The sequence below is a fragment of the Gobius niger genome (genome assembly GCF_951799975.1).
Source record: "Gobius niger genome assembly, chromosome: 3".
Lineage (NCBI taxonomy): Eukaryota > Metazoa > Chordata > Actinopteri > Gobiiformes > Gobiidae > Gobius > Gobius niger.
Window position 1 is genome coordinate 32,011,065 of NC_136854.1, and position 26,504 is coordinate 32,037,568.

At 42.1% G+C, this 26,504-nt stretch overlaps 1 protein-coding gene across 3 annotated transcripts; it reads left to right on the forward strand.

The window, feature by feature from the left end:
• Window positions 1-46: 46 nt before the first annotated feature.
• On the forward strand, window positions 47-21,287 carry socs7 (suppressor of cytokine signaling 7). Of its 3 annotated transcripts, none has more exons than XM_079553372.1 (10): window positions 48-1,547; window positions 1,866-1,942; window positions 5,300-5,404; window positions 9,859-9,993; window positions 10,840-10,982; window positions 11,076-11,244; window positions 15,621-15,749; window positions 16,074-16,209; window positions 17,368-17,515; window positions 20,867-21,287. In XM_079553372.1, exons 1-9 carry the CDS (start codon window positions 505-507, stop codon window positions 17,486-17,488), a joined length of 2,058 nt encoding a protein of 685 aa, XP_079409498.1. In that variant the 5' UTR covers window positions 48-504; the 3' UTR covers window positions 17,489-17,515; window positions 20,867-21,287. The 3 variants fall into 3 exon arrangements, with proteins under 3 accessions (XP_079409500.1, XP_079409498.1, XP_079409499.1); XM_079553373.1 differs by having other exon boundaries at window positions 1,869-1,942; XM_079553374.1 differs by lacking the exon at window positions 9,859-9,993 and having other exon boundaries at window positions 47-1,547.
• The last annotated feature ends 5,217 nt before the right edge of the window (window positions 21,288-26,504 follow it).

Below are 26,504 nucleotides of genomic sequence, written 5' to 3' on the forward strand. Positions count from 1 at the left end.
AGTTCCTCTGTGCTAGCCCTGGTCCTGCCTCTCTCTCAGAGGAGGAGGAGGAGGAAGTGTCAGCGCGGAGGACCCGTTTTATTGGTCCACAGATGATGCCCATGATTGAACCTGCTCCAAACAACAACAGCGTCTCTGGCTCTCGCTGGATTCAGCTCGGACTGGGGTCGGATTGGAGCCGTATTGACTCGTTCTGGGGGTGAATCAGAGGCTCTGTTCCTGCAGCGAAGCATCGTGTTTGTGGATGTTTGAGGCACTGTGGCGGTGAGATGAGGTGAGAGGCTGCGTCGCGCAGTAATTTATCGCGGTGATGATGGAGCCATAACGCGGCTGATGCGAGCGGCGGAGGGTGGGGCCACGGAGGGAGCAGACTGTCTCTGACCGAGCTGTCGCCAGTCACCGGGCCCTGCCCGCCGTGGAGAAAAGGCTGCTGCTGCTGAACGTGCGGAGGATGAGCGGTCCGCGGTAGTGCAGTCGTCATCCTCCGCTCCATCAGGACTCATTATGAACGACGCGCAGGAAATGTCTCCGGACTTCGTGCTGATGCGGCTGGTGTCCGCCGCTGAGGAGCGGCTGGACGCGGAAAACGGGAATGTCTCTGCGGTAAACGGAGTGGCGTTGGGCCACAGCGGCGGCAAAGCGGCACTGGAGCTCAGCAGAGAGCAGGGCCTCGACAACAAAGCGGAGTCAGAGCCGCAGAGGCACGAGGCCCCGAGCTTCGAGTTCAGCACGAGCCCTGGATTGCGGCCGCAGCTGCTTGTGTTTCCAGAGCTGGACTTGGACCGCGGTCCCGCTGTAAACAACAACAACGGCCTGAGCGCGCAAGACGCGCAGCATCCTCCGGACGAGCCCCCAGCGGCGGACAGGGCCACACGGGGCGCGGTGTTTGAGCTCGCGCGGCGGTTTGGAGAGCTGCCGCGGTGCTCATGTCAGGCCCCTCATGCACCAGGGGCTACAGGGCCCGAGGTGGACGACCCTACGGAGACCAGTGATGCTCTCCTGGTTCTGGAGGGCCTCGGGGGCGCCCTGGACGAACCTCAAAGCGACGCGGAAGATGCAGCGCGGCAGGACTTCCTGCTGCACCGTAAACGCGACATTGTGCAGAAGATGTCAGTGTCCATCAGCAGCCTCCAGGCGGAACTCACGCGCCAGGTGCAAGCGCACGTTGCAGGTGCGGATGGAGGCTTGTCCTCTGATGTCACACAGGTAACAGCAAAGACTCCTGGCTCCCCTGGACCTCACTGGACCCGGAGTCCCAGTCCAGGACTCACATGCGCCCCCAGCCTCACGTGCACACCCAGGAGGAGACCCGAGCGCTGCTCGAGCGCCCCTCGGACTCCGTGCACGAGCCGCTCTACAACGGCCACAGGAGACAAAACTCTGAAGGGAAAGTCCAAAAAAGGTCTAAAAGTTCGCCTGAGTAAACTGTTCCGGACCAAGAGCTGCAGCGGCTCCTCGCACCTGCTGGACAAACGGCCCTCCATGACCTCGGTGTCTTCAGCCAACAGCCTCCTGGACGTGGGCGCAGAGCAGGACCCAGCACACAGGTCAGTGCCACTCAGGGCCATACATGATACAGGCAGCTCTAACCACTGTCCAAGCTCCACTTAACACAAATATCTCCACATCTGTCTCCAAAATTAAGATTTCTAATGTCAACCTTTACAACAACAGACCCAACAGGCAAAGCCATCTCACATGGACTGAGTCAGCTTTGTTTACATTTACAACTTTCTCACATGTCACCTTAAACCTTTAATGCATCTGTACTTTCTACTCTGTCTCTGACATCTCTTTATCTTACCCCGTTTGTTTGTCTGGTTTCTGTGTATTTCCACCTGTCTCTTCTTGTGTCCTGGGTGAAGCAGTCAGCCCAGACTGACCCGGGCCCACAGTGCCTTCTCTCCTGCTGCCCTCTCCGCTTCACTCGCTGCTTTTGCTGGTAAGAGCTGCAAACCTATGACTATTTATCTGTTAGATTAAGCACATCTATGTTTAACACTTACCTCATGTTACAAAGTGGTGTTGTGAGACATTTTTCCTGAATAGTGAGAGATTAGATGTATGGCTGACTTGTGTCTGTTGTCAGCGTGTACACAGTCTGGAAGCAGTGGGGGGCCAAGGGCTAAGGGTCTTGTTCAACAGTGTAGGCATGACAGAAAAGTTAGTTTGAACAGTATTTTAACCGTAAAATATCCCACAATTAACATGAAGAAACACATCTTACTTCGGCTAACAATAAAAAGTAATATATCTATAAAAGGGGGGAAAATGAGTTAATGTACAGACGATGAATACTGAGCCCCAAAATGTGATGTTTATCTGTCATTTATTGAACAATAAGTCGATATATTCATAATCGTGACAGCCCTACATAGACCAGAGGAGGCCCCAAGCTAAATGTGTTGTTTATTACGTAAGAAAATTAAAGCTTACGTTCAGTCCTGGTCCTGGGTTCGAGTCCCGGACCGGGCAGGGCCTTTGTGGAGTTTACATGTTATGCGTAGCTTTCCTCCAGTTCCCCTACAAACATTTTTGCGCAAGTACATTTAGTGTTTTTTTCAAAGCTAAAGAAAGTTTAATAAAGGGTTTGGATATTTGTGGATCATATCACAGGCTATCACGTGACACAACAAATAAATTCATCCATTCTAGTTTATGTTTATTATTAAAGACCTTTTAATGCTACAGAAACTGAAGCTTAAAAATGACAGTAAAGCTTTGATTTAAAAGTACATTATCTTAAAATATCCCACTATAAACATGAAATACAATGAAACACAACCACTTTGAGTAGAAAATAAAGCATTTTGTTTGAAAAAATTACGATAAATATTGAGCTCATAAATGTAATGCTCACCTGTTATTTATTGAATGATAAGTCGATGTAGTAATTAGATAGATAGATAGATAGATAGATAGATAGATAGATAGATAGATACATAGATACATAGATACATAGATACATAGATAGATACATAGATAGATAGATAGATAGATAGATAGATAGATAGATAGATAGATAGATAGATAGATAGATAGATAGATAGATAGATAGATAGATAGATACCAATAACTAGCAAATATGGCATAACAATCCTACATCCATAATCTGCTGTCCTAAGGTAAATAGTACAAATACTAAATATTCAATTTAAGAAAAAGCTGAAGTGCAGTTATCCAAAAGTTCCTGATAAATCAAGTGCAGTATGACAATGTGTAAAAACTGTCAAGCTGCTTCTAAGAAATGTGAAGTAGTATGTAGTACACTATGTTGACGCTCCAGATACTGGGCTTCTACTAATATACCCACAGCCCGGGATAAAAATATTAGTCATGTCTTCTTTAATTGTCCAGAGCAGGTGCGCGCTTATCCTCGGAGAGCCCTGATCTCACTGATACAGAGGCTTTTACCCGCGGGTCTGTGGCTGTGAGGTGATGGAGCTCGTCTGGCAAAAATAAATTCTGCTGAGTTCAGACAATCCTCCTTCACCTCCACAGCCCCTCGAGTACCACCGGCGCTGTCCTACATCGCAGAGAGAGGGAGGGAGAGAGAGACTGGAGTGGGGGACTATTAGAGACAGTTAAAAGTCTGCAATCTGGTATTTTAGTTTTTTTTTTTATCGACAAACAACGAAAGAGGGAGCACATGCATTTTCATTTGTTAGTTGTGGTTCTTAACTTTACTTACACATTTGTTACATCCCAACTCTTCACAGTGATGAGTTTATAAGCAGGGAGAAATACTGCCACTGCAAAAAGGAATCTAGAAATGAGTAAAGAAAAGTTGCAAGAAGTATGATTTGAGTCACTAATTAAAAGAAACCTGACCATGGGGCAAGTTCTTCACACTTAAATCAAGAAAAAACATCAACAACCATATTTTTTCAAGTAAATAAAAAAATAAACTTTCCCCATGGCACGGTAGCCCACTGCTCGGTCAAATGCAGAGGACACAGTTGTTGTATAATGACAAATAAAGCACCTTAACCTTAAAGGAATAGACCACCGTTTTTACATACTGAGATATGTTCTTACCTTAGCTTTGACGAGTTCTTTAGGACCTGTCTGGTCTTCACCCGTGCCTTCAGTCACGTAAACACAGCGCAGACGGCGTTAGCATTTAGCCTCTCCCTCTCTCCTCTATAGCTCCAAAACAGGTCAAGATAGAAGCTACCAAGCTCTTCCACGTTTTCCCTATTTAAATATGGTTACGTGAAGTGTTCCACTACAAAGTATAATTACACAAAATTAAACAATGTGGATTTTTTAGGCGGATAAAAGGGGGAACTATAATGTAAGGCGTAATAATACCAGGAGTAATTTGGCATCCGCACAGTAAAGTGAAGATTACTACTCCTGTGATAAACCGTACGTGAAGTGCGGTCCTCCCGAACTTCACATAACTACTTATCTCCATTTAAAGGGATATTTCAGGATTTTTTTCCTAGTTATCCAAAGTGTTGTTGATATCTGTTAATTATTATTCATGCAGTCCTTATATTTGAAGAGTTTAGTGGCGCTAGGCTAGTGCATGTCTATGGTAACTAGTAGCCTGCATTAAAAACAGTCTGACCCAGGCACAGTGCACCTGAGGCAAATCACTTTTAACACCAAACTACCAATATAAATGTCTGTGTTGACTGAATACTTTTTGAAATATAACCATTTTCCATGTAAAATAACTTTTATTTGAGTAATATCAGCTTCCTGGTTGTAAGCTACGCAGCGGCGGAGTGATCTGCTCGGTTACCGGATCTAAGTAGTTTGTTTACCCGCGGTCGGCGTTGCTACACGTGGAAATCACAAAGGAGCTTTCTACAAATCAGATATGGCAATTTTTGGAGGACTACACAATGATTTTGAAGAGGTTTTTAATGCAGGCTACTAGTTACCATGGACATGCACTAGCTTAGCACTGGCCTAGCACCACTAAACTCTTCAAATAAGGACTGCATGATTAAAAAAATATATTTATATATATCCAGAAATCAACAGCACTCCTATGTCGAAAATCCTGAACTATCCCTTTAAAGTGGATTTTAAAATCAGTTAATTGCAGCAGCAGATTCACCTCAATAACGTTTCAATAATGTCCTCACTTTTTCTTCTCCATAAAGAACCTCTGAAGTTTCGATTAGTCATTTGTCAGAAACCAGTCACGCTTATTTTGCAATCCTGCACCTGTTCTGTCCTCTGCAATTTACACGCTCCCATCTTCAGTTTGAACTCTTCATTTTAACGTGTTTCCCGTAAAACCTCTGAAAGTTTGACGGTAATGCTGCGTCTCTTGCTGCAGGTGAGACCGTTTCGTTGGTGGACGTGGACATCTCTCGTCGAGGGACCAACACTCCTCACCCGCCCACGCCCCCGCCCCCTCCGCGCCGCTCCCTCAGCCTGCTGGGTAAGAGCTGCCGTGCTTGTAGATTTTTGAATTTACACGAAAACACAAGTCAGGTCAGACTGTGTGGACATGTGCAGGAGGAGGGAGAGTGAAGGAAGCTGAGGCGGTGCTGCAATACATCTGCACTCTGAGAGATCATTTAATTTATCCTTAAAGTGATTCTCTGTAAGTTTAAACCTACCCAAGTCGATGTAAAAAGTTCTGTGGGAATAAATTACTCAGTTACATCACAAAGTTACTCAAGAACTGGCTCAACGCTCAGAAAGAGGAACTGAACTTTCTTTCATTTTAAAGGAGAAGTGTGTTTGTTACAAAGTTCAGAGAAGCTTAACTCGTCTACATGCTGCTCGTTCGCAGAGTGTTGGACAAAACTCTACGAAACATTCAAACTGGAATCTATTTTTTTGGCAAAACAGGCAGCTTTAAGCCTATGATGATCCTGGGTTCGATGCAAGGTATGTTGCAGCAGTAATAGTTATTAGTTATGTGCACTAAAGAGCCTCTTGAAATAACAATCCACCAAAAGCAGTGGAGGAAGAAGTCACATTTTATTGATCTATAGAAATGCATCAAAATTAGCACAGTTCAAGTAGTGAAGTGTATTGAATTACTTGTTCCGGGACGTTTTTGACTTGTTTCAATACATCCTATTTCAGATTGAGGATTTGCTAATGCAGAGATTGCACTTGTCCTACTGGTAGTTTTACGATTTAAGCGGAATTACATTAGAACTAGTGTGAAATAGTGCTGGGTAACGATAAACCAGTGTTTCTCAACTGGTATGGTGTCAGGACTCAGACTCAAATACAACTTATACTTTTAAAATATGAAGTAAAATTTTGTCTTTTATTCGATAATTGTAGTTGAATAAGCATTAAATAAGACAAAAAGCTGAAATTATGATAAAAGCAACGTGATAACATACACTCCCGTTCAAACGTTTGGGGTCACTTAAAATGTCCTTGTTTTTGAAAGTAAAGCACAGATTTTCTTTTTATGAGAATAACATTAATCAGAAATACCGTCTAGACCAGATCTGGGCAAAATCTTTGATGCGAGGGCCACATTGTTTTTTTCTCGAGGGCCGGACCAGTTGCAAATTTGGTTGTTTCAAACGATTACAATTCTCGAATAGAATCGCCTAAACTCACCAAAAAGAGCAACAAAATAGCCGCAAATATGCATCATCTTTCTTTATGTCAATGAAAACATTGGTGTTTTTCCCCCTTATTGGTCATGTTTCGAGGGCTCGGCGGGCCGCATCTGACCCCCGGGCCTTAGTTTGCCCATGCCTGGTCTAGACATTGTTAATGTTGTGAATGCCTATTCTAGCTGGAAACAGGTGATTTTTAATGGAATACCTACACAGTTGTTAAAGGAACAGGCCACCGTTTTTCTATACTGAGATATGTTCTTACCTGAGCTTAGACGAGTTGATACGCACCTGTCTGGTCTTTGTGCCCGTGGAAGACGGTAGTAGCTTCCAACTTAACCCCCGTTTGGAGCTATAGGAATACTATGGGAGAGGCCAAATGCTAACAACATCTTTGATCGTGTTGCATGACTGAGAGCACACACAAAGACCAAACACAAAGACCAAACTCATCTAAGCTCAGGTAAGAACATATCACAGTATGTAAACATGATGGCCTGTTCCTTTAAGAGGCGCATTTCTAGCATCCATCACTCGAGAGTTCTAATGGTACATTGTGTGAATCATGTTAAAGGGTGACTGATGATTAGAAAACCCTTGTGCACTTATGCTAGCACTGCTGAAAACTGTTGTGCTGATTAGAGGAGCTGTAGGACTGGCTTGGGTGACCTCAAACCTTTGAGCGTTAGTATAAAAATTCAAATACATGTTTTCTGGGAAAAGCTCACGACTGAAAACGGTTCGGTGACCCACATTTGAGTCCCGAACCACCAGTTGAGAACCACTGGGTTAAACGTTACCAGTGTAGTTTGGGAAAAAAGTGTAGGTGTTACTGGTAATGAGGGGAGAAAGGTATCAAATACAGGGACAAAAAGAGAAGTTTTGTTGCCTGTTGTGTCCAGGGAAAGCATTACAGGAAGTTACTTGTTTGTTTCAGCTCAAATAAATGATGAAAATTTAAAAAATGGTCTTTAATGGAATAAATTGATATAATTGATGATGCTTTATGGTTTTAGATGAGAAATAATATAGTATAGGTATCAAAAAAGTATCAATCATGTATCTGTGTCATAAAGTATTATTACAGTACTAGTATCAAAATTAAATTAACGATGCCCAGGCCATAATAATCTCGATCAGATTAGGCATAAAGTGTAAATTTGATTAAACCACTCAAAACAAAATTTATATTCTCAATTCTAGTCACTTGATATTTAGTTTTTGAAGTGCCGGGTGCTTAAACTTGTAAGTTAAGCTGTCCTCTCATCAAGAAGTATGAAGAAGAGAAAGCAAAGTAATTACTCCCCACCTCTGATAGTAGTAGAAGTAACAGTAGTAGCGAGCCCTGTTAGCAGCAGATTATTTCTTAAAGCGACAGTGGTAAAAACCTGCTGAGTGTGTTCTTCACGTCCGTGCATTTTCCGCGTTTTTTTTTTTTTTTTTTCGACCTTTTCCCGCGCGCCTCACGCTTCCAGCCATTTGTTATTTTCTGACCCACATAACCGTGCCCTGCGCCGCGCTCAACAGCACCGCCACAGACGTGATTTATCACAGCCGCTGCCGCTGCTCCCCCAGTGCACGTGCAGGTAAACAGCGGCTAAACAGGCAAGGTGCTGCATTGTGGACGTTTCAGCACTTTTCAACACAATCGGTTTTCCGCATGTTTTTTACTGAGGCTCCTTTTCCTATGTTGAACCTTTTCTACCAGGGCTTGGCGACACTTTCACTCACTTTCCAAAGCAGCATCTCCTTTTCAGATGTTGGAAGCTTGTCATTTCTTACCCAGAATTCAAAGTGTTTTTTCTGGTGTTGCCTTGCTGCCTATTTCTCAGTGAAATATTGAACTAATAAGAGCTTATGTTTTAGTTAAAGAATCACACTCATTTTAAAACAAGTTTGCAAAGGTCTAAACCAGTGCTGCTCAACATGTGGTTTCAGGACCATCATCTCCCTTACATCACATTGTAAGATTTTAATTTGTTATATTTAAAGGAACAGGCCACCGTTTTTCCATACTGAGATATGTTCTTACCTGAGCTGGTCTTTGTGCGTGACCGTGGAAGAGTGTGGTAGCTTCCAAATTCACCCCCGTTTGGAGGTATTAGAATATGCTGGCAGAGCCCAAATGCTAACAATATCTTTGGTCTTTTGTGACTGAGGGCACGGTCAAAGACCAGACAGGTACGCATCAACTCGTCTAAGCTCATGTAAGAACATATCTCAGTATGAAAAAATGGTGGCCTGTTCCTTTAACACAAAATACTGTATTTGTTCCCTTATAATTGTTGAATAAGCATTAACCTCTTAACCTCCGCCCTAACCGAGCCATTTTCTCCAGTTCAGCTTTACCCAAATCTGAACGTTTCTAACAGCCTATAGGCCAGTTCCTCATATGAAAGCTAAGACCTGTAAAATCTGATCTAAGTGGACCTTTTTCCTTGCGTTATTGCTGTGTTGTTGACACTTTTTTGTTGCGTTTTTGTTGCATTTTCATTTTCGTTGTTTCGTTGTTGTTTTTTATTTTGTTGCTTTTTTGTTGCCCTTTTGTGGCCTTTTTGGCGTGTTTTCATCCTCACTTCTGTGTCTTTTTTTCTTGCGTTTTCTTCTTTGTTTTTGTCGCTTTTTTGTCGCTTTTTGTTGCATTAATCACATGTTTGTCACTTTTTCATCACTTTTGTTGTCATCTTATTGTCGGTTCATTTTCATCTAGTTTTTGTCACTATTTTTCCAAGAAGTTCTTATTAGAGTTCTTATTGAGTAAATCTGCTCGGTTTAGGTGGGGGTTAAGAGGTTAAATAAGTCTATAAAGCAGAAATAGAGGAATATCTGTCAGCACCCAAAAAAAGAAGAAGAAAATTAATGTTACATTGAATATAAGATATCCTTACTGCACGCATTCACAGCGTACAAAGGAAACGTGAAAAAGGTGACATAAAATATTTGTGAGTGCTGGTTGGCTGGTGTTAACGTCAAGCCCTGTTTCCTACTTTTCCTTTAAAACTAAATATTTTCTTGTCTCCTTGTTCCTTTTCCCTTTTCCCTCCTATAAACCTTCTCTCTCTCTCTCTCTCTCTCTCTCTCTCTCTCTCTCTCTCTTTATTGCTTTATAAACTTTCCTCCTCTCTCTTTTCATTGTCACCTCTGCCCGACGTCCCACTCCTGCGTCCTCTTCTTCTGTGTCCTTCCCTCGCCTCCCTGCTCTTCACATGCACCGTCCCTCCCCCTCCCTCCCCCTCCCTCCTCCTCCTCATCCTTTCTATTCTCTCCCCCCCTCCCCCTGATACTCCCTGTGTACCTGCAGATGATTTTGCGGGTGCCGTCCCGGTGCAGCGCGGCCCTTTCGTGCTCAGTGTGATGGGGGCCTCTCTCCAGTCCCTCCCTCTGCCTCCCCCTCCTCCCCCCTCTCTCTCCATACACCACAGCCTCAGCCTCAACGGTAAGGCCGCTGCCGCAAAGCAAGACGGGAAACTTCACACTTTTTTATCATTAAATTATGGTCCAGAAAGGTTGAGCCGACGCCACACACGATTGTCACAGCTTTCGGTTTGTGTTTGGTGCTTAGACCCTAAAGTCGTGGTTTTGTTTCTCCTAAAAGTAAAACTCGAGTGACGCTCAGATGACAGTGATGCTTTTCGGGAAGTGATTGCGTAATCCGACTTTTAAAATTCAAAGCAGAAAGGAAAATCAGCAGAACAAACTTTATAACTTAATTCTCTTGCAATTGAAATCATGTAGCAGTACGCTTGTTGATTTGGCATTTTCAGTGCAGTGTTTCTCTCTATTTAATATTTTTGCACAAGGTGAGCTGCCATTTTTGATGGACCATATTTGGTTAATCTGCCTGTAAATCACACTGATCAAAACTCCTAGAGATAAAACAGCTTTAAAACGAATTGGAAAAGCACTGGCCCAGCTATTAAACTCCATGTTTTTTACCTGTTGCTAATGTAAAGGAGTAACATTTCCTAGAGAGGAGCTGGTGATGCCCCACCCACTCCCATAATCCTTTTGTCTGACAAAACATTCAAACAATCCGTGAAGATTTGAGCGAGATATGAGGATTGGTGTTCGTGCTAATCACTCACCTACTTGAGCTCGCCCGAAAGCTTCCCTGTGGCAAGATGGCCGCCCGTTATGCTGCAAGTGACTCTGCCTTAAGACATCTAGCCTTTATATATATCTATGGTTTAGAGACCATGACCCTCACAAAACGGTTACTCCTTTTCAGAAGTTTCTTATACGAAGTAGCAACAATAGTAAATCCCTTGTTGTTTCTTTTCAGACGCGTTCCTCCGGGCCCTCCCCCTCTCCACGCCCTCCGCAGCTGAAGCCCCACCCCCTCGACAGGCCCCGCCCTCTGTGCTCTGTGCCCTGAGACGATCTGAGGCCAGTAACTTCGCGGCGAGTTTACGAGAGCTGGAGAAGGTGAGGGTTTGTACAGACACACGGCGTCTAAGGCCTGATCAGATAAATACTTTGTGATTCCTGACACTTTGCGCCCTCTCTCTCTCCCTTCAGTGTGGTTGGTACTGGGGCCCTATGAACTGGGGCGATGCAGAGATGAAGCTGAAGGGGAAACCGGACGGGTCGTTCCTGGTCCGGGACAGTTCTGATCCGCGCTACATCCTCAGTCTGAGCTTCAGGTCTCAGGGCGTCACACACCACACGCGCATGGAGCACTACAGAGGTGAGAGCCATGCAGCCAACACTACACCAACATTTAATCTGTTTCAGGGGTTCACAAACTTTTACAACCCCGTAAATCGCCACACAAACAACCCAGGACCCCCAGTATAAAAAGTCCTTGCATCTTGTACTACTTTAGGGCTTCACAACCTCTGAAGGGGTTCTGACCTGCACTTTGGGAACCTCTGATCTTTTTTACTGCGCTGTAAAGATTCCTCGTCAAAAAAACCCTGAAATGTTTAGTTTCAGGGTTAAAAACACTTCCTCTCCACCTGCTAATGTCGTGAGTTGAGTCCAGACAACTTCACTAAATGGGTTCTGGTCATTTCAGCTCTCAAATCGCCACCTCTGCAAATGATTTATTGATCTATATCAGCTATTGTATTTGTAAATTATGATTGAATTACTTTTACTGGGTTGCATACATGTCTGGTCTTTGTGCCCGTGGAAGAGCGTGGCAGCTTCAAACTTCACCCTTGTTTGGAGCTATAGGAATACATTGGGAGAGGCGAAATACTAACAACATCTTTGGTCGTTTTGTGTGACTGAGGGCAAACGCAAAGACCAGACAGGTACACATCAACTCGTCTAAGATCAGGCAAGAACATATCAAGTATGTAAAAATGGTGGCCTGTTCCTTTAAGTAACCCTAAATAATATTTAACTACGATATCTACTTATACTCCTAAAAAGTTAGCAGTGGTAGCCAGTAGTAAAATTTGTTGTAGCACAGTCCATAAACTTACCAATTAAAGGCTTTGTGGTAAAGTACTTGTACTAGTTGCAGTTAAAGCAGCATCACAAGTTCACAACTAATGATAATGTAAGATCAGTTCAATTGTTTTCCTTCATCCATATTGCTTTTGTTGTTGCTCATCGTTCAATTATAGGGTTGCAGGATATGAGGAAAAAATGCGATATTCGATTTGCACATCCTTTTCAAACCACCAGCTGCGTAGAAGAGGTCGAGGGTCATGCTCGTTTGAACTTTGAAAACATCTCCAACAATCTCCTGCACACTGAATATCTTGGAAAAAGTGAGATTTTTATTACAACGTGCAATGTTTCAGTAACTAGGCCTTCCTCAGGTATACGATCTCAGTTTTGTAACAGTGTGAAGGACCTCATTCATGAACATCTTAAAAAACGTCTTAAAATCCGCACTTACAAAGGCCCCGTGAGGTTAGCATATGTCTCCGCCTATCTTTCACCATATAAGGACTAAAAGTGCTGTAAGCTACAGGCAGCCAGAGGAACATACAAATGGCAAAACACGAATCCAAAACTAATAACCAGAGAAAAAAAAAAGAACGAAAACTCAGCCATAGGGGCTCAAGTACCCACCTAAATCTTTGGGAACATGAATTTGCTCCCAAAATCATTAAATAGATATAACTTGCACATCACAAAAGCTTTTCCTTCTCTCCTTGCAAGATCCAGGCTGTCGCTCGTCTTCATCAAATAAAGTTATTGCAGTGCATTTAGTGCAATTTTATATACGGTCGCATTAAAACTTTACCTGTCTTTAAAGACTATAATATACTGATAAGTATTTCAAAACACCAAAGAGCACCTTCCCCCATGATCTAATTTTATCATTGACTTCCTGAGCACTTTGTCTAGTTTTTTTCCTGTAGAACTGGAGATGTTTTTGTTCGTAAAAGTCCTCCTGATTGTTCCTAGGATTTTTTCTTACAGAGGAACATTTTCAGCTATGGACAAGTTTTCCAGGCCAAGACCTTCCTAAAAAGGCATTAAGAACAAATTTGTGCGTAGGAATGTGTCATGAATGAGGCCCATTGTTATTAGATAAAAACAATACTATGCAGCCTTAAAAGAAATGTGCATGGAAATGTAATGATTGAATCCAAGCTGCTTTAGAGCCTCTCACATGTTTAGTAAATAGAAATTACTGCCATTATGAAGCACATGGTTCAAGAGGGCTTATACTGATACATTCACCGCTGTGCTGTGTATCATTGCTCCTGTCTGCGCCTGTAAACCAGGAGAGTGTTTTGACTGTTCTGGGGCCGTAGAATCATGCCTAGAAACACATTTATTATTCAGAGTGGCACTGAAACGACACTCACATTTACGTGCAGAATGGTGATCGCTTGAACGCACCGCGGCCCAGATTCGGGACAGAGGCTTTTAGACAAATAGCCCAGAGGCTGTGGAGGGACAGACGGGAACTTACAGCATATTAGGTCGATGTCTGGGGGAGATGATGCCTATCAAACCTGTTACTAAAACTATTTCATGTTTACACTTGTGGGTATTTGGTTTCTGCAAACCGTTTATCCTTATGAATGGATTGGCTTTTCATTGGCCACTTGTTATTTCTATAATAAATCAGAAGCTTTCTTTTTACTTTTTTAATACAACGATTCCACTTCATTGCAGCAAAAGTATTATCCCATCAAAGTGATATCACTAAAGTAATCTGCATTTTAATACATGCTCTGCTTGTCATGTGCGTTGGATTGATTCTCTTACTGTAGTTTTGTCCTGGGCAACACATTTCACCCACTTTGCCCATGTGTGTGTCTGTGGTGTGTGAGTTATCCCCAGGGCAGCTGAGGCTAAATAGCTTTAGCACCAAGTTTGTGGGAATGAACAGTGGCTGTTTTACTGTTAACACTGTTAAACCACAAAACCAATCAATCAAACCCGCTGGATTTTCTCACTTTACTTAATTCTGGATGTTTTTATATCTCTGTTGTTGATTAAATCATAATATGGCAGGGATAGCCTTGTGACTTTGCAGATTTCAAACATTATCTTGACTGTTTGATTTGATGTTTTGACTGGATGTTCTGTGATGTTGATTTTGGAGCTACACTAGTTTTTCATCGTTTTCACCTTTAAAATAGTATTGGTCTGCACACTTCTAAATATCAAAAGGTTATAGCTGATACTTGAGAAAAAATCATTGTTTAAGGATGGCCTGTTCGACTCCGGCTACACTCTGTAAACCCGTTTTAACTGAAATATTACAATATCAGTTGATTAAAATGTGTATAGTAGTTGAACCTTAAACTATTCATGTTTAGGGTTTTGTCCTAATCAAACAATTTGATTTAATCGTAATTAAAATGTTCAAATTTATGAAGATCAAATAATTTACCTTAAGGCAGACCCTTTTAGTTTTTTACACATCATATTATTTGCCGAGTGGAAAATTGCCCAAATATTCTTCATAAATTAACCAACAAACATGTTTTTGTTTTTTTGCTGTGAGCGGCTCACCTCCCCAAAGACATGACTGTCCTGGGAGTGGGTACGTCTCCAGCTCGTTGCCATGGAGATGTCGACTAAAGTCAGCAGAATTGAAAATTTAAACCTCATTAGTTCCTCATCCAGATCAATTCTTGTGTTACCCACTGCAGTAATAGCATTTTCTGTGTTGAGCTGGTCATAGGAGTATGTTTTATACTGATGGCAACAGTATAGAATGCAAAATGTTAGGCAGTGTCCCTTTAAGTATTAAATCCTTTTTATGCCCCCAGTTCCCGAGATGAGATAACCTTCAACACAGCAAAGTTCAACAATAATACATGTCTTTTAGCTGATTGTTATGAAGCCGACACTATGCATCAAGCCAGTGGTTCTCAACCTTTTGGAGCCGCGACCCCCATTATATCAATTAAAGGGGTTCGTGACCCCCCGCCCGGGTCACACTGTGAGAAATCGGAACATTAGCCTACATTCTTAAAAAACAAAGAAAAAAACAAATGGCTAAAATAAAATTCATCAATTTATAAACATATAATGGCACTCTGTTAAAATAGCACACACATGCCACAATAAAATATTATAATATACGCTAAAGAAAAATATGTATATTTTATCTACATGATCTGGCAACCCCCCAAATTTGTCTCGCGACCCCCTTGGGGTCCCGACCCCCAGGTTGAGAACCACTGCATTAAAATTTTAATCTAATCTTTTTTCCCACTTAGTATCATATAGAAAACAAAGCCAAACCTTATCTATTTTACCAAGCAAAGCAGATAATGTAGCAATAGCAGGTCAGCAGTTTGTGGACCACTTTCTCACGTGAATTTATTTGTTTATAGTGTGCTCTTGTGTTTTTTAATATTTCACTACGACACAAAAGTGCTTGAACACAATGCACTCATGATTTCCACTTCACAACTGGGAAGGATCATCTTTACCAGGGCACATGAAGGCAGCAGTACAGAGTTCTGCAATATAATATGACCAGGTTAGGTCCATGTTAGGTCTGCATGTATGGGAGACTGCTAAGTGATGTTTAACCTTTCATCTCCACCTAAAGTGCACACAGCGATAAATTATAAATGCTAAAAGTGTCCATAGAATAACATTCCCCTCGCCTCTTGTCTTATGTTGTAGGCACGTTCAGCCTGTGGTGTCACCCGAAGTTCGAGGACCGCTGTCATTCGGTGGTGGAGTTCATCGAGAGGGCCATCATGCACTCCAAAAACGGAAAATTCCTCTACTTCCTGCGATCTCGGGTCCCAGGTGAGAACACACCCAAACTCACTCTAAACTAGATCAGATAAGATTAGCCTGATGACTCAAAAGGCCATGCTACATTAAAGGCCTTTAAAACCATTTCTATGAGCACCTCAGTTTTGTATCCAGAGCACCAGAGACATTATTTGAAAGAATTATAAACAGTATCCAATCTATCAGTCTGGACATAAAGAAAGACATTTTTTTCTGCAAAGACCATAAGTTGTTTAAGGCCCATAGTTGCAGGGATCGGCTCTGGTCACTTGTGAGGCTGCTACACATCAGTAGGTGAATGATGGAGTATTGCAGTAATAGTATTTGTTGCCGCAGGTCTTCCCCCGACTCCAGTGCAGCTGCTGTATCCCGTGTCTCGCTTCAGTAACGTCAAGTCCCTCCAACATCTGTGTCGCTTCTGCATCCGACAGATCGTCCGCATCGACCACATCCAGGAACTTCCACTGCCCAGGTACTGCAATACTACTACTGCTGATACTACTACTGCTGATACTACTACTACTGATAATACTACTGCTGCTGATACTACTACTGCTGCTGATACTACTACTACTACTGCTACTACTGCAATACTACTACTGCTGATACTACTACTGCTGATGCTGCTACTGCTGATACTACTACTGCTGATACTACTACTGCTGATACTGCTACTGCTGCTGATACTGCTGATACTACTACTACTGCTGCTACTACTGCTGATACTTCTACTGTAATACTAGTACTGCTGTTACTGCTACTGCTGATACTATTACTACTGCTGCTGATACTGCTGATACTACTGCTACTATTGCTGATACTACGACTACTATTGCTGATACTACGACTACTGCTGATACTTCTGCTACTACTGCTACTGTTACTACTACTACTGCTACTGCTGATACTGCTGATCCTGCTACTGCTGATCCTGCTACTGCTGCTGCTACTACTACTACTGATACTACTACTACTACTACTACTGCTGATGCTGCTACTACTGCTACTGCTGATATTGCTGATCCTGCTACTGCTGCTGCTACTACTACTACTACTACTACTGCTGATACTACTACTACTACTACTACTGCTGATACTACTACTACTGCTGATACTACTGCTACTGCTGCTACTGCTGCTGCTGCTACTACTATTACTGCTGATTCTACCACTACTACTACTACTGACACTACTACTACTACTACTACTGCTGCTGCTTCAGCTGCTGCTGCTACTACTACTACTACTGCTACTTCTGATACTGCTGCTACTACTCCTACTTCTACTACTACTACTGCTGCTGCTGCTGCTACTACTACTACTACTACTACTACTACTACTACTGCTGATAATACTACTACTACTGCTGATACTACTACTGCTGCTGATACTACTACTACTACTACTGCTGATACTACTACTACTACTGCTACTTCTGCTGCTACTGCTACTACTGCTACTACTACTACTACTACTACTACTACACTACTGCTACTACTACTGTCACTACTACTACTGCTACTACTGTTACTACTAATAAAGCTGCCAGAGGAAAACTCTTTCTTAGCTGCGCTGACATTTTACTCCTCTGTTGACGTTTGCAATATATGCTTTTGTTTGCTGTTTGCAGACCGCTGATCTCATACCTGAGTAAGTTTTATTACTACGACCCGGAGGAGGAGATGTACATGTCGGTGAAGAGCGTCCGAACAGCGGAGGAGGCAGAGACTGAGGGGGAGACACAAACGTAGCACCAAACAACATCAACATCAAGTCCTGTGAGTGAATAACTGCATTGAAGTGCACACACTGAACACAGAAGGTCGCCTGTTGTTTTGAAATTATACAAAGAGACAATGACACATCTGCTTTAATTGGATTTATTGTGTCATCTTTGTATCAACTTGTTAAAAGTTAACTCAACGCGATACTTTTTTACTCCTTGACATAAAACAATATGGCGGAAAAAACTAAAACTACACGACTTAGTTGATCTTGGCACAGCTATTGTTATGTATAAGGTACATAACCATAAGCTCCCTGAATGTATACAAGAAAGGTTTAAACCCAGAGAGACTGGCTATAATCTCAGAGGAACTATCAGAAAAGTGCATTTGGAACAAACACCAAAGCCAGATGTGTCTCAGTCAGAGGAGTAAATGTATAGAATAGTCTGAATGACACCTTAAAACATCCTTAAACGCTTTCAAAAAAATGTTCAAATCTAATGTAATTAGTAGTTATAAGGCACTAGCGCTAGCTCACATATAAACTCTCCTGTGTACACTATATTTTGTCTTTACATTACATTATTGATTGATGTGTGACTTGTGCGAATTAATTTTGTAACTGATTGATACAGAAACATAATCATTTTGTCCTCATCTTGCAGATGGTAAAACTGCTGTATACTCTAAGTTGCTATTACGTTGCAATAGGGTTTGGCTTTAGATAAGTGTATCACTTCAGCCAAAACCCTTTTCAGTCATTGTTTCAGTGTTTTCATGTTTTGTAGTCAATCGTGTCTGTGTGAAGATACTGACTGAAATAATCTAAACTAAAAAAAAAAGAAAAAAAGAAAAAGATGACGTAATGTAGATAATAAAGTTTCAATCCCGGGTCAGGCTCTTCTCTTCTCGTTTTGTAGTTTTTGCAGTTTCCCCAATATCTAGAAACATGTACAACAGATTCCCGTTCAAGGACTAACATTAAATAAAATTAGCTTGTGAAAGTGATGATTTTACTGCTAAATATTGCAGACCAAAGTGCTGCTTTAGTGGAAACGAAATAACGAGGAGGAAGACGTCTTTTTGTTTTCTTTTTGTATTAAACCATTATGCAATATGGTTTAATACAGGGGTTTTATTATTAGTTTATTTGACATGGACAAAACAACTGCATTGGACAAACCAGATACATTGTTTTTTGTGTTGCAAAACTGCTAATTTTCAACACTTGTCCATAGGAGGCTACACATTACACAAAACACAACACAATACAGTATACAAAACACAATCAATTACAATATTTGATTGTGTTTTCTATGCATTTCATACAGTGTTACCATGTGTGCAGCTTTGACTTGACTTCAGCCACTGTTTCAGACCTCTGTAAAAACTGTTCATGTCAGTCGTAAAAACTGTTCATGTGGGCAGAGAGTTCCATAGTCTGGGACCATTAAAAGGATCCAGACTGTGTACCTGCACTTTTCCAGCTTGTGAGCTACATTCAAAGTCAGCAAGGCCCGGAGATCTACCTATAGATTTCTCTGAAAGCCTTTTGACTTTATCTTTTCAATAAAATGTAACTATAGTGCATAATAACTGCATACTAAAACAAAGCGAGAATATTTTTGAACTTGATCAATTATTATGAACTATTATCTGTGACAAAGCGAATTGTGTGACCTGGATAATGTCAAAGATGGTTCACAATACTCAAAATTATCCCAAAAATAAATGGAGATTGCTGATACTACTACTACTGCTGATACTACTGATACTACTGCTGTTGATACTACTACTACTACTGCTGCTGCTACTACTGCTGCTGATACTACTGATACTACTGCTGCTGCTACTACTACTGCTGCTGATACTACTACTACTGCTGATACTACTGATACTACTGCTGCTGATACTACTACTACTACTGCTGCTGCTACTACTGCTGCTGATACTACTGATACTACTGCTGCTGCTACTACTACTGCTGCTGATACTACTACTACTGCTGATACTACTACTACTACTGCTGATACTACTACTACTACTGCTGATACTACTACTACTGCTGCTGCTACTACTACTGCTGCTGATACTACTACTACTGCTGATACTACTACTACTACTGCTGATACTACTACTACTACTGCTGATACTACTACTACTACTACTACTACTACTGCTGCTGCTACTGCTGCTACTACTACTACTACTACTGCTGCTGCTGCTGCTACTACTGCTGCTGCTACTACTGCTACTGCTACTACTACTACTGCTGCTGCTACTACTACTACTGATACTACTACTACTGATACTACTACTACTACTACTGCTGCTGCTACTACTGCTACTGTTACTACTACTACTGCTGCTGCTACTACTACTACTGCTACTACTACTACTGATACTACTACTACTGATACTACTACTACTACTACTGCTGCTGCTACTACTGCTACTGTTACTACTACTACTGCTGCTGCTACTACTACTACTGCTACTACTGCTGCTGCTACTACTACTACTGATACTACTACTGCTGCTGATGCTGATACTACTACTACTACTGCTGATACTACTACTACTGATACTACTACTGCTGCTGATGCTGATACTACTACTACTACTGCTGATACTACTACTACTGATACTACTACTACTACTACTGCTGATACTACTACTACTGATACTGCTACTACTGCTGCTGCTACTACTGCTGCTGATACTACTACTGCTGCTGATACTACTGCTGATACTACTTCTACTACTCCTACTACTGCTACTACTGCTGCTGATACTACTACTGCTGCTGATACTACTGCTGATACTACTTCTACTACTCCTACTACTGCTACTACTGCTGATACTACTACTACTGCCGATACTACTACTGCTGCTGATACTGCTGATACTGCTGATACTACTACTGCTACTACTACTACTGCTGCTGATACTACTACTGCTGCTGATACTGCTGCTGCTAATGTCAAAGATGGTTCATAATACTCAAAATTATCCCAAAAATAAATGGAGTAAATTGAGGATTATTATCTCGTCATCTCTTGCTTTTCTTGCAGCCAAATTGAAGGAATGCGACTAAAATGCCTCCGGTGTTTTGCTGGTGACAGTCATTATTCTGTTTGTAGCTTGTGTGCATTCCTGTGTGTAAACAGAAAGTATCAGGCAGTGTCAATCCTGTACCAAATGATGCGAGCAAGACAGAGATAAGACTCTGCGATCTAACCGGATTGCGTGGGCGATGTACTGGTAACTCACAGTCCACATCATGGGCACCCCTGGTTTAATAGATGGAATAAACAAGGAAACGTAGTGCACTGTTGGGTAGAAAGTCCGGGGACGCATGTTCTGACGACACACACTAAGACGCTTCCTCTTCTCTTTCAGGTTTCTGGATGGTGGATTGTCGTGATTGGTTCCCCAGGCCCCGGCTTCGTCCAATCAGATCTCTGGAGGAAAAAACGAGCGTCCTGTTTGAATGACACGGATCTGCTCCCTGTTGGATTTGTACCAGAGGGGTTTTGTTTTGCTGCTTTGAAAAAAAAAATAAAGAAACTTGAAGTCAAAAGACATAAGGACAGACGTGAACCCAAAGGAGCACAGAAGGATGGACATGTTGAGACTCAAACATGATCGAACTTTAACAAAAACAAACTCTAAAGAACTCTACAAATGCACTGGTTTCTTTGTACAAGTCATTTCTGCTGCCGTTTCCTCGTTTCTCTCCATTTTGTCAAAGATGAGGGTCGTCTTTTACACTGACAGATAAACGCACGGAGGGGGGGCAGGTTTCATGGAAAACTGGGGGGGGGAAAAAGGTCTGTTGAATTCAATACATTTATGGCGAAGAATGTCCATTACGCTTTCGTTTACTAGTACTTATTTTATTTATTTATTTTACTTAAAGCCACAGCGAACATACCCGGTTATGTATTACTATCTACGCTAAACTGCGGTGAAGCTCTTACGCTAAATAACCATACCAACGATACCAAAGGTGTTCCCATTGCTCAGCTTAAACACCGACAAAGCTTTCGTAGCACTGGGTTACCAAACTAAAGCATCTGGATGAGCATGTGATTTGATTAACCCTCATATTCATGCCGGTAGTCATAGCAACGCAGCAACATCTCCGTGAAGACGAGCGGGTGTCAGGTTTAATGAGCAACGACAGCGCTTCTCTTTGGTCTTCATGGCGGGCAGCTGACACTACTGCGATAACACCCCCTAGTGGCGAGAGATGGAAAGCTCGCTGTAATGTGGAATCCTATGGGGACTTTACACGTGCCATAAACAACTTTAAAGCCTGGCTCCAAAAACGTCTAGAAGTTCCTCATGTGACAACACTGAGGGAGTATCGTATTTTTAACCACACTGGTTTTTGTTCTATGGCTTTTTCAAGTTTTAGCTTTGGGCTTTGATTGGTGCTGGAGAACTGTGGCGGTTTGTTGCTTTTTTTGCCCTTTTTATGAACATGCTCTGTTGGAAGTGACTGAGCTGCCATCATGGATTCGCTCTCGACAGTGAGGAATGACGGTCTGCTAATAATATGTCAAAGGTCAGGTCTGAAGAGAGGCAAACCTGCTTGTTTTTTGTACAATGGTGGAAAACGGTAATAGACTTAATATAAGTCACAATAAGTCGGACCCCCAGCTTTAAAAAAAATTAACATGAAGATTGAACATTTTGATCACACTCTAATATTTCTGTATGCATGTGTGAAAATCTGGTCTCATTGAAAGATGGGAACAAAGATGCTAACTCCAGCCAAAGGGGATAGAGGAGGAACAATGAATGAACAGTTGTGTGAAAGGGTTTGCAAAGTGAACTACGTTTCCCATGATCCTCTGCCTCTCTGTGCGTTTATCTTTCCTGACTGATCTCTCGGTTTTCTCTGTTCAAATGTCAGGTGTATTTTGCTCATTTGGTTCTCGGTATCCTGAAGCTACTGCGTTTTCAGTAAAAAAGAGAAAAATAAAACCATTGTGTCGTCATTTTTCACTGGTTGTTTTCTTGCCACTATGATATGTTTTTCAGATTTAACGGAGGTTTCAAAGTCTACCCCAACCTTGGACGAAAAAAAAACTCAAAACAAAGCAGAGAGGAAGTGTGGTGCATCACGACAAGCTCATGTATTTCTTGTTTATGGATTTAGTTCATTGTGTTGATATTTTTGTTGATGAATTTAGTGGCCAAAGGCAGACAAATATTTGCTATGAAGCCAATAATGTATTAAGTATTCATGACTGTTGTACTTTTCTACCACATCAATCAACCTCTGTTAAGGGTTGTCCTGTATGACCGCAGCCGGAGCTTGGTTCACATTGCCGGCAGTAAGTCAGACCTGTTCCTAGTGAGTGTTGGTCTCTGGTAGGGCTGCCTTTTGTCACCGGACAAAAAAAAATGTCCCCTCTCCAGGTTGGTGGAGAGCCCTTGCCTCAAGTGGAGGAGTTTAAGTATCTTGGGGTTGTGTTCACGAGTGAGGGACCGATGGAGCCTGCGATCGACAGACGGATCGGTGCGGCGTTGGCAGTGATGCGGTCGCATATCGGACTGTTGTGGTGAAGAGGGAGCTGAGTCGCAAAGTCCTCAATTTACCGATTGATCTACGTTCCCACCCTCACCTATAGTCATGAGATTTGGGTAATGACCGAAAGGACAAGATCGTGGATACAAGCGGCCGAGATGAGTTTCCTTCGCAGGGTGGCTGGTCGCACCCTTCGAGATCGGGTGAGGAGCTCAGTTACCCGGGAGGAGATCGGGGTAGAGTCGCTGCTCCTTCATGTCTAAAGGAGTAGCTGAGGTGGCTCGGGGATCTGTTCCGGATGCCTCCTGGTCGCCTCCAGGCATGTCTTACTGAGAGGAGGCCTCGTGGAAGACCCAGGACACGCTGTAGGGACTATTTCTCTGAGCTGAGCCTGGTGCCGCCTCGGGGTCCCCCCAGAACAGCTGGAGGAGGTGTGCCTGGAGAGGGAAGTCTGGGCATCTCTGCTCAGACTGCCGCCTCCGCAACCCGGCCCTGGATAAACCGGAAAAAATTGATGGAAGGATGGATATAGATCAAGCTGAGTGAGAAGTGATGTGAGACGGTTTCAGAAAAATAGGGTAGCCTCAGTACAACACAAAAATGGCATGGTAATAGAATGGAAATAGCACGGCAGCTAAAATGAAGAGTTCAGTTGCAAAAAGTGATATTTCACACTAACGTTGAGTCAGTTTGATTCAGAGGAAGTGACTGCACTCCAAAATAAATCTGTCAATTAAAAACCCTGCTACACATAATGAAAATTGCAAGCATTGATGGTAATAACACACACAATAATTAATTTAACAGTCATATGACAAATCAACCCTTGCCCTAACCCAGTGAAGACAATCACATAAAAGTTTTCTTGGTACTTTTATTATCCCTATATGCCATTACCATGTTATTAATGAGCTGGAAAGAAAAGTGCAATCATTTTCTTTTGAATACTACTATGCATTTCATGTCACGTTAGTCCGTCCAGGGTAAATTTGTTTTACAGAGAACTCAGAGTGTCAGCAGAGTGAACAAACCATAGAGCTGTACAAGTGTACAAGTGACGTGATATCCGTATCGCAAGAAGCCACAATATATCGCAAAATCTGACTGAGACGCACATTTTTTACTGACACAAACTATAAAGAAAATGCATGGAATGTATAAATGTGCTAAAGTTTAGTTTTAATGTAATTTTGCCGGTTTGTATTGATTGCCAAAGATGTCCCCTCCACATATCTGGCCAATACTCTGCACCAAACTATTGACTGAACCCACAAACCATTTGAGTTCTCTTATGTTTGGGCTCGTGACCACAGTCCACGCATGAAAGTAACTGAATCTGGGTGCATTAAGCTGGATGGATTCTATTTTAATGAACCTACATGTGAAACTTAATTTTAGATATAGCCCAGTGTTCACTGCACTCTGCATTTGACCCTAGCATCTCACAGAAGAAAAAAAAAAGGCCTTGAAAACTACTGAGAACTCGCTCAGTCGACGCCAAAAACACCAAAATTGAACCCCGAAGCCATAAACTCTTATCACCAATAACCGAGATTCAATTAAAAAAAGAAATGGGCGCCATGTTGGAGGCAAGTGATAACCGGCTAATTACCTTTTATCTCGGTACAATAAAGTGCATTTGTAAATTTGCACCAAAATCAATTAACTTTAGGGCGAGATAACAAACAAACGCCGTCGGTTGGAAAGGTTATACGGCCGACGAATCTCTGCATAAAAGTGATTCATTGTTAACACCGGCCAATTCACTTTGAAATGTTTAAAGCCTGTGCTCGCTTCAGAGGCCTGTTAAGTGAAGGGAAAAGCGAGATATTGAGTTAAATTATGCAGCTCGCTACTCTTTGAGGCTCTCTTTAGCTGCGCCAGGGGAGAGCCAACCAATGCATGTATCTCTGTCCTGACAAGGAACTGAGAGAAAGTGCAGCTTGGTTCTATATATAATGGTGTATTTTTTGACAGCATCGTGTTATCTAATAGACTGTTATATTATCATAAAAACAACACAAAAAACATGTTGCGAAAAGCACAGAAACAAAAAGTCAAAAGGGGATTTATTGTGGAGTTTTGGGATTCCTAATGATAAATTATGATGAAAATCTACAATTTCAGCACATCGAGCACAGACATCTGACACGTCCTGGTCTCATCCACTGTAAATTCATCATCTGCCGCAGCAAGTTCTTTTAAAAGGGGTCTCAGATGTGAAATAATAATAATTTCATGATTGAGAGAGCAGCTTACTCAACAGGGCTAAAAAGAGGCAATCTGAGTGCTGAAACAATCCGGTTTAAGGATTATCTAAAACGCAGAAGAGGGGAATGAGAGGAGAAACACTACATGGCTGATCATGTCTCCTGTGTTTGATATGAGGCTTTGTATTCATTTAAAGCTGAGATGCCACAGGAAACATGCGGCGGTCTGTTGAAAGGGTCAAGTGCACTCTTTGGTGGGAGAAACATGTCTGAAAGAAGAGAGTGTGGATGTAGAGGCACTGAATAGACAGTGCTCGAGGCTGAATCTTTGTTGCAAAAGGAAAAGAGATGGCAGAGGAGTGGAGAGAGCAGAGGTTTCCATTTGTCTGTTCCTGATCAAGTTAATTCAATTATTTGTAGTTATTTATTCAGAATCACTACATGCAAGACTTATTTTTGAAATTTGATTTGGACCAGTTCTCTATCTCATGTAACCACATTGATACAACAAAACTGTCTTATATTTACACAAAAGGCCTAAAGCTGTTTTATTAGTTCACTAAATCACTTTATACCACCAGTCACCAACCTTTTTAGAGTCGTGGGCTATACTTCAAGAGCATTAAAGGGACACGATCCATTCCCACCTAAAGTGGCACCTGAGACGTGAATGTGTCCAATAATTGATCCAATAAAACTCTACTTTTTCTCCTAAAAGGCTCTCAGTCGTACAAGAGTTTTCCATCTTCAACAACGGTTCTTAAAGGGACTATAAGGAATTTAAAAATGTTAAAATTAAGTATTTTCCTCCCCCTACATGTTCCAGCCATGTCCTAATGTGTAGAATGAGCTCAGACCTGTTCACCACAACTGCCTCTAAAATTCTGTGGTCACTCAAAAATGTGTCACTTCGGCCCGAATTGCCATCATGCACGAGCTTAATATAGAAGGTGCAGTTACACATTTTTGAGTGACCGTACAGGATTTTAGAGGCAGTTGTGGTGAACAGGTCTGAGCTCATTCTAAATGGTAAATGGTAAATGGTCTCAGCTTATATAGCGCTTTTCTACCTACATTAGGCACTCAAAGCGCTTTACAGCAAGGATCCACTCACCCATTCATACTCTCATTCATACACCAATGTACGCAGACACTGGGGGCAATGTGGATGAAGTGTCTTGCCCAAGGACACAACGACAGTGTGCACTTTCAGGAGGTGGAATTCGAACCCCTGACCTTCCGATCATGAGACGACCCGCTCTACCATCTGTGCCACCGTCGCCCCATT

Bases quoted from the DNA above. Each gene is read 5' to 3' on its own strand.
- socs7 (XM_079553372.1), top strand. From the start codon at position 505: ATGAACGACGCGCAGGAAATGTCTCCGGACTTCGTGCTGATGCGGCTG. The intron at 1,548-1,865 runs GTCAGTGCCACT...TCCTGGGTGAAG, and splicing joins GAGCAGGACCCAGCACACAG to CAGTCAGCCCAGACTGACCC. The intron at 9,994-10,839 runs GTAAGGCCGCTG...GTTTCTTTTCAG, and splicing joins CCACAGCCTCAGCCTCAACG to ACGCGTTCCTCCGGGCCCTC.